This window comes from Apus apus, chromosome 25, assembly GCF_020740795.1.
Source record: "Apus apus isolate bApuApu2 chromosome 25, bApuApu2.pri.cur, whole genome shotgun sequence".
NCBI classification, from domain to species: Eukaryota; Metazoa; Chordata; class Aves; order Apodiformes; family Apodidae; genus Apus; species Apus apus.
The window spans coordinates 1,170,953-1,182,681 of record NC_067306.1 but is presented as its reverse complement, the minus strand read 5'-3'; the positions used below and the strand labels follow the sequence as shown (position 1 = coordinate 1,182,681).

Below are 11,729 nucleotides of genomic sequence, written 5' to 3'. Positions count from 1 at the left end.
ACAAACTGGATGGGGCTTGGAGCAACCTGGTCTAGTGGGAGGTGTCCCTGCCTATGGCAGGGGGTGGGACTGGATGATCTTTAAGGTCCCTTCCGACCCAAACCATTCCATTACTCTATCACCCCGGGAATGGGAGCAGCACGAATGGTGCTGCACCCCACAGGGGTCCCACACGCCAGGACACAGCACCCACCATCCCAAAAACCCTGTGTCTGCAGTGCAGCAGAGCCCGTGTGGACCCTTCACCGCAGCCGCGGCAGGGATGGCTAAAAATAGCCGGCACCGGCTTCTTGCAACCACCGCGGTGCTAAATATAGCCCGTATCGACCGGACCGCGGGACCGGCCTCCCGGGAGAGAAGGTGAGCACGGCTCCCCCAGCATAGGAGGGAGGCTGGGAGCAAGTGAGGCCTGGAAATGCATGTGGGAACAGTCCCACTGAGCACGGGGGAAACGCTGGTCTGGGCACCTGCCAGCCAGGGGATGGGGCCAGACCCCCCCGGGGAACCCCCCCCGCCCCCGGTGCCGGGGTTCCCTGGGCGGGTGAACCCAGGTCTGGGGAGCCCAGGAAGCAGGTTCCCCCCCACACCCGCCCCCGCACTCGCAGCAGCAGCAGCGAGAGGCTGCGGCTGCATCACTGCGAGGGATTAATATTGATGGAGTATAAAAATAGCTGTCGCATTGTGCTTCCCCCTCACGTGCGGAGCCAGCGGGGCGCGGGGAAGCTGCTAAATTAGATGTCACCGCGCAGAGAGAGCAGGGATAAAAATAGAGCCGTGCGTGCGTGGCTCTCCTGCAAAGCAGGGCCAGCTCCCGCGGGATCCCCCGCCCCCGCTCCCAGCATCCCCGCACCTCGCCCCCGGGATCCCGGCATCCCCGCACCTCGTCCTGCCGGTGAGGGCACCGGAGAGGCCGGGCAAGGCCCAGATCCTTCTGGCCGGCAGCCACAGCGCCCACCGGCTGCCCACCCACACTCGTGTGTCCCACCATGCCCAAGGTCCCCTAGGAGCAGCCGCCGGGAAGCTCTGGCCCCGGGAAGCCCCCCATGCCCGGCCAGCAGCGCGGTGCCCGCGTGTGGCACCGAGGCAGCCCCGGCAGCCGGTGGGTCTCCGCGGCCCGGCCGTGCCCAGCCCGCACAAAACCAGCCCCCGAGCCCCGGCTGGGGCCCGGAGCCAGGTGCACAGCTGGTGCCGAGGCCAGATGGATGCACACAGGATGCAGAGCTCAGCCTCCAGCCCCCCGGGGACGCTGGCACAGAGACCCCCCCCCGCCTCCGGGAAACACGAGGGAAACCTCCATCTCCACAAGCAGCGCTGCAAATCCACCCCAGCCAGAACCAAAATCCCACGGGTGGGCTTTGCCGCGTAGCCAGGGAGGGCAGAGGGGGGTGGGCTCCGGGCACAGGCTGGGGGGCTCTGCTCGGCCCGGGCAGGGGGCTGGCAGCACAAAGCGGCTCCGACCCTGCACCCTCTGCCGCTGCGGGTGCGGAGCAGGCACAGCACACAAAGCCTGCGCAGATGGCTGCCCCAGGGGCCGGAGCTTCGATCCTTCTGCAGACAAAAGCGGGGCCAGATGGTCCCCTCCGCGCCCCAGCGCAGGAATCCTGCGCCCCCAGCCCCGACAGTGGCCGGGACCCCCGCCCGCACACTGCCGGCCTGCCCGCCCTGCTCGCACAGTCCTGCTCCGGAGGTTTTCCACTGGGAAGAGCGGCGGGACAGGGAGCCGATCCTCCCGGGCGGGGTGGCAGCAGCCAGCTGGGGCTGAGCCCCCCGGGGTGCGGAGCGGGGGTGGCTGCAGCCCCCAGCGCCCTCCCGGAGCTGCAGAGATGGGATGCGGTGGCCAGAGGAGCCACCGGCCAGGACCCGGGGTGCTGGGGTGGGATCTGCCCCTGCCCGGACGCCGCAGGAGCACGGCCTGACCGCCGGGACGCCCCCCTCCCCCTCTTTTTCCCAGGGCTTTCCAGCAGCTGTTTGATTTGGGGGGGGGGTGGTCTTCTCCGGGGGCCGGGCCCGCCCCAGGCACCATCCCCGCTCCCCCCGTCGCCCCCCCAAGGTCGCCCCGCTGCTCCCGCACGGCCCGGGCCCCGCCCCAGGGCCGGCCCCGCCTCCCGGGGCGGGCTCCGGTGCCCCGGGGCTGGCGGGACTACAGCTCCCGGCGTGCCGCGGCGGGGCGGGCCGGGCCGAGGTGTTCGCCGGGAGAGCGGCCGGGGCGGCGGGGAGCGCGACGGAGAGAGCCCCGGCCCCGCCGAGCCGGGCCGGGGGCAGCAGCGGTGAGTGCGGGCCGGGGGCAACGGCTCCTCCCCAGCCTTCCGGGGGGGTTCGGAGCCGCTGGGAGCCCGAACCCCCCTCCCCGGGGGTGGAGTGGCGGCCGAGCACCGGTCTGGGCCCGCGGGGGCGGCTGGAGCAGAGATAGTGCTTGGGGTGGGCCCGGTCCCCAAGGAAATCACCCCAAAAAGCCCCAAACAGCTGCTGGGGTGGGGCCGGAAAGCCCCGGGGCAGTGGGGGGGATGTTCCCGGGCTGGGGGGTTCCCGCGGTCAGGCTGTGCTCTGGGGGCGTCCAGAGAGGAGTGGGTCCCACCCCAGCACCCTGGATCCTTCCCAATGTGGAGGGGAGCAGGACCCCCACCCTGGGGAGGCCCAACACCCCTTGCACCTCCAAACTTTCCCTCTAAATCGAGCAGAAAAGTGCAAGTCCCAGCTGCTCCCACTCCCACCCGGGACAGCTTCTCCTCAGCCCTGTGTCCAGGAGCAAGACACAAAGCTCTTGCTCTTGCTCAGCTGCCACGTTTGCCACCACCTTTGACGTGCTCCGTGCCAGCTGCAAACACTGATGCCATCTCACAGAGATGGGTTTAAAATATTTATTTGCTTGGGAGGCAGTGATGGTGTTGCTGCCAGAGATGGGGATCATGATCACTTGGGAAGATCAACCGAGATAAGGACCTGAGCTCAGACGAGGTTCCTGCAGTGGGGCGCCAGACACAGGGTGCCATCCTGCTGGGAAGGGCACGGGAAGAGCCATTGAGGGCACCTGAGCAGAGCTGAAGCACAAGGGGATGGGAGCAGATGGTGACACTCCTCAGAAGCTGCCCCTGGGGTTCCGGATGGCACATCTCTGGGTCCTCCAGCAGCTGCTGGAAGACAAAACACCAAAGGACCAGTGGGACACTGGTGATGTTTTGTTCCCCCCCTTTCCTCAGAAGTGGGGAGACACTGAGCTGGCTGCCCACTCGCTCTGAGCCACAGAACAAGAATCTTGGGATGTGGGCAAGGAGCTGGTAAAGCAGTGGGTGGAAAACCAGGCAGAGGGAGGGCTCAGCACCATGAACGCCTGCTCTTTGCCTCTGACCAGTTGGGACTTTTCCCCTCCTTGGATGGACACCATCCAATGTCAGCACAGTCCTGACCTTCACACACAGTCTGGTGAAACATTAAAAGCTTTTCTGTCCCAAAAAAACACTGGACAAGTGGGAAAGCAGAGCTCTGCAGCCAGCTGCTGGGGGGTGGGCAGCTGGAGTTCCTCCCACTGTTATTTTTCCGGCAGGTGAACAAATCCCTGGTGTAAAATCCAAAAGCAAACACCACAGGATCAGGGATAGGAACCATGAGAGCTTACGCTCCCTCTGCCAGGCTTCTGTAACTCCCCAGAGCCCAGCAGTGCAATCCACCAGGAGCAGAGAGCTCAGGCAAGGGCTGCAGGCCCCCTTCAGAAACAGGAGAGAGGTGCAGATGAAATATTCTTGTGGAAGGAAGGACAGAGTGGGAGAAGGTCACAGAATTATTATCATCGTATCATCGATTGACATCTCCATCTCTTGCAAGAACAAATTATCCTCTTGTATGTTCTAGCAGCTCACCCATCTAACCCTCATTTCTCCAAGAAGGGAAACTGAGGCACAGGGAGAACTGCTTCACCTAGAGCTTCTCAATGTGGCCCTTTGCCAGCCAGCTGCAGGTCTGCAACTGCCCTCATCTGCAGAGGGGACCAAGAAGGTGCTCATTAGTTTTTGGAACTCACATTTGTCATCCAAGGGAAATGCCAGTTGCTTTCTGGACACACCCCCTGTCGCAGGAACATGTGCCAGGTTCTGCTGCCTTTGGCCAATGGTGCCATTTCAAGGAGAGAGGGGCCCAAAGAGCCCCCTTGCTCCACCCCCCCATTCCAAAGATGAATCTTAGTTTTTTAACTGCTTATGAAACTCAATGTTAAAGCCCCCAGCAAGACCACCACTCCCCTCAGTGGGCAGCCCACCCCCCCACACATTATCCAGCTGCTCCAAGGCTCAGTCGTGCCGTTGATTCCAGCAGTGTGTCCCTCAGTGCAGCTCCACGTTTGATGACTCCCCTCACACCTCTCTCCAGCCTCCTCCAAACTAAACAAACCCCCTTCTTTCATCTGTCCTTACAGGTCATGTTTTTCATACACCTCTGCTCATTCTCACTGCTCTCCCCTGGATTCCCTCCAGCTCCTCCCCGAGCTGGACAGTTTTCTAGCTGAGGCCTTAACAATATCTAGTAGAATTTTCCAATGTCTGGCAAACAGCACTCCTGTTATGCATTCCACTGGAGTGTTTGCTTTTCTGTTGTTGCTGTAACAAGATGACTTTTTTGACTTATGTTACACTTCACTGCAATCCCTAGATTTCCTTCTGAATGCCTGTAGGAATTGCAGCAGTTGAAGGATGGAGCTGCTCCCCTGCTAGGACTCAAGTGCTGAACTCTAGCTCCAACACCTGCTTCCAGACTAAGCTTGAGGCTTTTCTCTGGAATATCCAATAGTCAATACCCAAGAAAATGAGCTCTCTGCAGACCTGCAAGCCTCTTTGGCAACTCAAAGCTCCTCCAGATATAAGCCCCTCAATGGCCCCCAGTAGCAGAGGTTGGTGAGCAGAGGTTCAGCTCCCCCTGCTCCACCAGAGCCACCTGTGCAGAGGAAACAGGCTTCGGAGTTGGAGTGAGTATCCTAGGAGCTGCAGAGTCAGGGGCTCACTGGGTCCCAGCCCTGGGCAGGAAGAGGGGCACCAGCTCCTGAAACAAGCCAGGCCCTGCACTCCATCAGGGAACCAGGAACGCTGGCAGTGACCGATGGAGCTGGCTCCAACTCACCTCTGGAGATGGAGGGCTGGGAGAGGGAGAGAGCAGCAGCTCCAGCTTCCAGCTATGGGAACCAAAGCAGCAAAACCACCAGGCTAGACATGAGGAAACAGCCTGTGGTTCTTCCACACCATGAGGGACAGCCTGTGCCATCTGATGAAGAGACATTTCTGTGGGATGTGGACGAGGATGACTTTAAGCAAGAACTTCCCTCATCTCAGTGTAACAATACTCAGCTTTACAGCGGTTCCAACTTGTGCTGTTCCCTGTAATCCCTGGAAACCAGTGAGCCAGAGCTCTCCTCTTCTCAGGGAGCCTCGAGGCTGACTGATACTCAAGGCTGCTCCCCACGCTGCCATCCAGAAAGCCCCTCCAGGATCCATGTTGTCTGTAGGGCACCACTCCAATCCTTGCCCCCTGAGAGGATGACACTGTCTTGCTTCCTCATCTTCCTGGTATTGTTTAGGAAAACGTCTCTGTATCCCTCCTACATGGCAGCTGTTCTTTCCAGGTAGGGGAAGAGCCACATCCTCTGCAGCTCTTGCTACTGAAATACCCTCCTGATGCAGTTCTCATCATCTCTTAATTTTTATGCTACTCAAGTAGAATCTCACTCCTTCCCTGTGGGGGAAGGGTTTAGTTACTTCTTTCCCCCCTGCTAGTCTTAAATTGGAAGGCAGAAGAGAAACGCCAGAGCAGGAGACCAGCAAGCCTCTGCAGCTGTGCAGAACCCTGTTATTTTAGTTAAACAAATCAGGAGATCTGTGCCCTTAGTCTGCAGACTTTTCTGTTCTACTTCCAAGTTCAAGGTATACTGAGCCCATAAACATGTAAGGAGCTTCATGTGCTGAGCACATCCGTGATTAACACAGAGCTGATGACTTAAAAAACGCTTAAAGTATTTGAGTCTTGTCAGGCAATTGTGGGATTGAACCTTGACATCTTCGTTCCAGGAAAACATTTCTGCAGATCACAAGTAGCTTCTGTCACAGACAGGCTTCCCACACATTATTCCCAAATCTTGGCTGCTCCCAGATTTAGCTTTCCCTCAGAAATGGCAGCTCCATAACGAGGCGCAGAGAACGGAACTGACTTGTGGTTTTCTAGCAAACAATGGATTTCAGGTTTGCTGAAGAGCAGGATGGTGCTGGAGCCCCGCTGTGCTCAGCTGGGTGCTGCCATGATCCAGCACTGCCACGATCCAAGCACTGACCAGACTCTGCTTCAGTTCCAGGAGTGCCCGTCGGACACAGGAGCCAACATGAACGTGGGAACAGCCCACAGCGAGGTGAACCCCAACACCCGTGTCATGAACAGCCGGGGAATCTGGTTGTCCTACGTGCTGGGGATTGGCCTGCTGCACGTCGTGCTGCTCAGCATCCCCTTCTTCAGCGTCCCCGTGGTTTGGACTCTTACCAACATCATCCACAACATGGTAAGGGAGCAGCATGGCTGGCTGGGCTTCCCTGGGCACAGAGAGGTAACCTCTAGCACCAGCTGTTCTTTAGAGAGCAATCTAGTAAGATTCCTGTTAAAGCAATTCCTTTCTCTGTATTTCCAAAGACATGGGGTAAATTACTCAGTCTCCTCCCCTCTGACTGCACTTTTGCCTTTAGGTCATATATTTAAATCCAGCCTAGGTACTGATAAGATAGCAAACATCTGGTGATGCTGCTCTGAGGGGACACTGAATTTGCCTGCAGGGTAGGTCCCTTTGTCACATCCCTCTAAGCAGAGGAAGAGCTGTGACAAACCACCCAAGCTGCCTGCTTTTCATCCAGCTCCTACCTCTCCTCTGGCAGCTTAAACCATTCTGGGAACAGAGAGTAAACACCAGCAATGGCTGCACTTGAAAGACATGGGATGCAGCCAGGCACTTGCTGTTTATCTGACTTGTGCTCCTCCACAAGAGATCACCTCGTAATCAGAGCAGGAGCAGCCCCTGGGTGCCTGCAGCTCTCCTAGCACCAGCCTTTAGCCTTGCTGCTGCCGGGGACAGCAAGTCCATGCTAATCTCCTGATCCCAGCGCTGTAATCTTGCAACCACCTTCTTGGCTCAGGCCCAGAAGCTGAAGGAGAGGCCTCACGTGTCAGAGCCAAGCCCGAGTGAGCCTTTCTCCCCAGCTTTCCCTGCTTCTTGGAGCATGTGTCGGTTTCTCAGCAGCGACGGCGCGTCCCTCTAGCGGAGCGGGGCGCTGCTGCACGCCCCGGCTGCTCCGAGCACTTCCCGGGGCCTGACGCCGTCTTTGTGTTTGCCACAGAGCATGTACATCTTCCTGCACACGGTGAAGGGGACTCCCTTTGAAACCCCGGACCAGGGGAAGGCGCGGCTGCTGACACACTGGGAGCAGATGGACTACGGGGTGCAGTTCACGGCCTCGCGCAAGTTCCTCACCATCATGCCCATCGTCCTGTGAGTACCGGGAGGGGGGGCACGGGCTGTCCTGGGAGACAAAACCACCACCTGCTGTAATTGGGTTTCCCCTTCCCTCCCTCCGTTCCCCTCCTCCCCAGGTATTTTCTAACCAGCTTTTACACAAAGTACGACCGGATACACTTCATCATCAACACCATCTCCCTCATGAGCGTCCTGATCCCCAAACTGCCTCAGTTCCACGGAGTCCGGATCTTTGGGATCAATAAGTACTGAGCTGTGCGGCTGGAGGGAGCGGAAGAGGAGCAGGGGAGAGGGGGAAGATCCTTCTCTCCCGTCCTGTTTCCTCACCCCACGCACACTGGGATGTGATTTCACAGCAGCTGTTTAACTGCAGTATCCAATAGACACACACCACATGCTGGATCCTCATGCCCAATAAATCTAAACAAGCTCCAGAGCAGAGTGTAGCACGGAGCAGGACACGTGCCGCTGGATCCGCTCTATCCCAGCAGATACACTGAGACTTCAAGGTACAACGAGGAGGAATTCTGGGGAGATTTTCATCTCTCCCAGACATTGAACGACAGGGATAGGGATGAGGGGAAAAGCTTTTAGTGCTGGTACTATTGCTGTGGTAAATGCACTTTAAAAATGTATTTCCCTGTCTGAAGGTAGGTTCTTTAAACAATATGTGGGGGAAATTCAAAGGGACACAGCCAGACTGTCCCAGCGCTCGATTGTTTCGGGGTTTGAGTTCCAGTTTTGGGCAGGGGAGTGGGAAGAGGAAGAGAAATACAGATTTTTATTTTGCAATCTTTTACGCCACTGAGAAAGCAAGTTCTTTTACTAAAAACAGCACAGGAAGGAATGACCTGCACTTTGACCAAGCTTTCAGTTTTCAATGATACTATTTGCGTGGTTCAGGGAAAAGGTCCATAGATCCCAAATCATACTTGTTATTTTCAGCTTGTACCAGAATGTGCCCAGCTAACTCTGCTTCCCACCCCAAACTACTCATTTATAAGCACAGAGTGCTCAGGTGGGATCACTAGCCAGGGTGAGGGAGCTGCAGGAGAGCAACACTACTGAGCAGCACCAGCAGGATGCAGGGGTCACTGATTATTTAGTAGAGGAAACAAAATTGAGCCTTTTCCTTATCAAGTTACCACCTAAATAAAGCAGGTTTAGATTTCCTGGCTGTGAAGGCTTTCTGCTGTTCAAAGCAATCTAGCTTTCTTTTAGGCTGTGTGCCAGATGAAATGGGGTTTTTTCCCCCCCCTCACACTTCCCCTGTAAGCTGCGGACAGCCTGGATTTTTGTTGTCTTGGCATTTAATATTGTCTCACACTTTTGACAATGGTATAAACATTTTAAACATGCTATTTTTGTTCCTGCATTAGCCAATTCTAGCTTTAGAGGTCATGGTGGATATTGTGGAGCTGTTTGGTGGTCTGAGCATAGGACATGGACAGGGAACTTCAGGGTTGTGTGTAAGATCTAGCACAACTCTGTGCATCAGTTTGGGCAAGCTGCTTGACTTCTGGACTGCTGCAGAGATGGGAAGAACCTTTAGTGTCCCTCAGAAGGCTGCTGGGATGCACAGGGAATCATTACTGAAGGTGTTTGATCATTGGAAATATTCTAAGTGAAAAAAGTTTTCAAGAAGGTAAAAGAAAAGAGTCTGGCTCAAAACCCAAGTGCTGTTCTCCAGAGAGGGAGGTTGGCAGACAGGCAGTTTCCTTGAGGGGGTTAAACCTTTGAACCTTCATGACTTAAAGACAGCTGCTCTAGAGAAGGTACTATACACCCTAAAGCTTATGGACTCTTTGAGCTACTAGACAATGACTTTGGAAAACAAACAAAAAATAGTTAAAAAAATGGAGATATTTCAATCAGCAACATACCTTTGAAATGGCTAAGGAATGAACAATGTCAGTGCCTGGAATGCTCCTGGAAACGCCGCTGCCTTCGGAGCTGCAGTGTCCTTCCCAAGATGGCTGGGGCTGGATCGTGGATGCAGACTGTGCTGCTTCACAGACAGGCTGGCCTGCCAGTGGTAAATCTCCAGAGGAAGGAAAACTATTTATTTTGGTAGAATACCAGGGGAAAACATCAACTTTTCTGCAATAGAAACAATCGCTGTATGCTTAAAACCATTGCTCCTACATAGACATATAGTGGTTATTGCTGAGCATGTGCACAGCACACAAAAAAGTCAAAGCAGTTTGGATTTTTTAGCATAGGTATAAATTGAAGGTGGGACTCAGCTCTGCTGGCTGAAGTGCAGCACTTCACAGTCCCTGAGGGCCCTGGCATTACATGTTCTCTGTGCTGTTAACTGACACGATGGACATCTGATTCTACTTTGTTAAATTAAAGTTAGACTGTAAAACAGATGGGATATAAACTTCTCAAAAAGGCAGTTTTTAAAGCATCGAGTCTAAAGCTTCTCATTTGGCAAAGCTGTGATTATAATAGGAAGTTTGTCCGATTTACCTTGTTCACACCAATTATTTTAATCACAGGTATGTGTCACATGGCAAATGTCATTCTTTACTACACAGGGATGGCATTTCTGGCACAGAATAACTGCAGTTAACTTGGATTCATACAATTAATCCAATCAAGGGAAATATAGATGAGATCTGGAAAAATACAGAAAGAAGTGAGAGAGCTGAAGATTTCATGTTAATTATGTGCTAAGTATCTATGTAAGATTAATAATTACTTGAACAATGCTACATCTGATAGTATCTTCCTTAAGATCCCATCTTAGGATAGGTATCAGAATTAATCAAAAATAGAAAAGAAACTATAAGTTAATTGTAATTAAACCACAGTCTCAACTGCTACTTTTACTGGAGGGAGCTTGATGTGGAAGTTACTGGTGGAGCCCCCTCGCACACCGGGCGTGCGGCTCCTCCTGCCCGTGTCACGGGAGCCAGCGGATCCGACTGAGCTTCCGCTGGGAAACCCCCACGGCAGCGGTGGGGAAGGAATGGACACAGCTCTGGGTCTCCTGGGACCCCGCACTGCAGCCACGTCTGGTTTGCTTGTGTTTGTTACAGGTTCAGCCCTCGAAGGCTGATCTTGCACAGCCACAAGCTGAAGAGCATAAGTCAAAACGCTAAAACTCATGGGATAACTGATTGCTGAGGAAAGGGGGATGGCGACAGCGGGGTCAGGACGAGGGGTTTTCAGCCACCTACCTGCAGCTGGCAGAGCAGCAATCCCAGGGGAAGCCCACCTTCCTCATGGAGAGCCAGAACTGAGCTCAAAGACTGTCTGCTCATTCTTTTAGACTGTAGAATTTTCTCTGAGTACCTGTGGGAGGAGACAATTGATCGTTATTGATTTTAAATGGGGTTTTGCTCACGTTACACTTGACGCATTTTCCTCCCAAACGTGTGCTGGTTCCTGGGCAGGGAGCAGGGCAAACAGCTGCTGCAGATGGGAGGTGGGCTCTGGCCTGTGACAGAGGAACAATTACAGGAGAAGCAGGAACTTAAAACACTTTTCTGTTTTGTTCTGGCATGAATGCTCAATGAGAAAAGCTTCAGGGGAGTCAGAAAACAAATCAAGTACCAACATTCGTGTCTGGTGATTCGATTAACGCAGCTAACGGGAGGTCAGACAGTCCAGCCCTTGGCAGGAAAAAGCCTTTCAGGGGAAAAAGGCCTGAGATCTAAAGCTACTTAATTCCTGAGTAATTTTATTTTAACCCTTGTTTAATTCTTTGTTTGCTTTAAGAGAAGCATGGTACTGGCCCTTGAAAAGGGGACAGAGCTGGTTCCCATGGCTAACACATCCATATTTCTCATTGTGACTTATGTTGCTTTATCATTGCCTATTCTCTCTCTTAAGCATGCAAGTGTTTGTGTACCCGTATCCTCCTTGGATCTGTTTAAGTGAGCTGAATTAGTTGTTTGGTTTTTTTTTAACGGAACATTCTGACATTGTACAAAGTTCTAGGGTTTTTTTCAAGTAGCCCTTTTTGCTGTGTATACAGAAGTCTCATGTAGAGAACTTTCTAAAATAAAGTGTGAATATTTTTATTACTCCTTTGTACAGTATTCTAAGAGAAACTAATAAAATATTCATGTAAAAACTGGTGCTTGAGTCCTTGAATTTTTACATGGTCAGATTTTACTTTTAAACAAGGATCCACAGCCACTGCCACAGATCATGCCAGGCTGACTCAAGCCCACGACTGGAACTTTTTGCAGGAGGAATCACACCAGCCCGCTCTCTGCCCCCAGAT

The 11,729-nt window shown here is 54.0% G+C and overlaps 1 protein-coding gene and 1 long non-coding RNA gene across 3 annotated transcripts; one reads left to right on the top strand and one right to left on the bottom strand.

The window, feature by feature from the left end:
• Window positions 1–127: 127 nt before the first annotated feature.
• ORMDL3 (ORMDL sphingolipid biosynthesis regulator 3) lies at window positions 128–11,576 on the top strand. Of its 2 annotated transcripts, none has more exons than XM_051640174.1 (4): window positions 128–360; window positions 6,320–6,526; window positions 7,353–7,504; window positions 7,606–11,576. In XM_051640174.1, exons 2-4 carry the CDS (start codon window positions 6,353–6,355, stop codon window positions 7,739–7,741), a joined length of 462 nt encoding a protein of 153 aa, XP_051496134.1. In that variant the 5' UTR covers window positions 128–360; window positions 6,320–6,352; the 3' UTR covers window positions 7,742–11,576. The 2 variants fall into 2 exon arrangements, with proteins under 2 accessions (XP_051496134.1, XP_051496136.1); XM_051640176.1 differs by lacking the exon at window positions 128–360 and adding an exon at window positions 2,182–2,267.
• Window positions 2,845–9,450, bottom strand: LOC127394322 (uncharacterized). Its single transcript, XR_007891617.1, has 2 exons — window positions 9,373–9,450; window positions 2,845–3,131 (listed from the first exon to the last, which is right to left on the bottom strand). It is a non-coding gene; the product is annotated as an uncharacterized LOC127394322 (long non-coding RNA).
• Window positions 11,577–11,729: the final 153 nt, after the last annotated feature.

Coding starts and splice junctions, on each gene's coding strand:
- ORMDL3 (XM_051640174.1), top strand. CDS start 6,353: ATGAACGTGGGAACAGCCCACAGCGAGGTGAACCCCAACACCCGTGTC. Junction 6,527..7,352: donor CCAACATCATCCACAACATG/GTAAGGGAGCAG, acceptor TGTTTGCCACAG/AGCATGTACATCTTCCTGCA. Junction 7,505..7,605: donor ACCATCATGCCCATCGTCCT/GTGAGTACCGGG, acceptor CCTCCTCCCCAG/GTATTTTCTAACCAGCTTTT.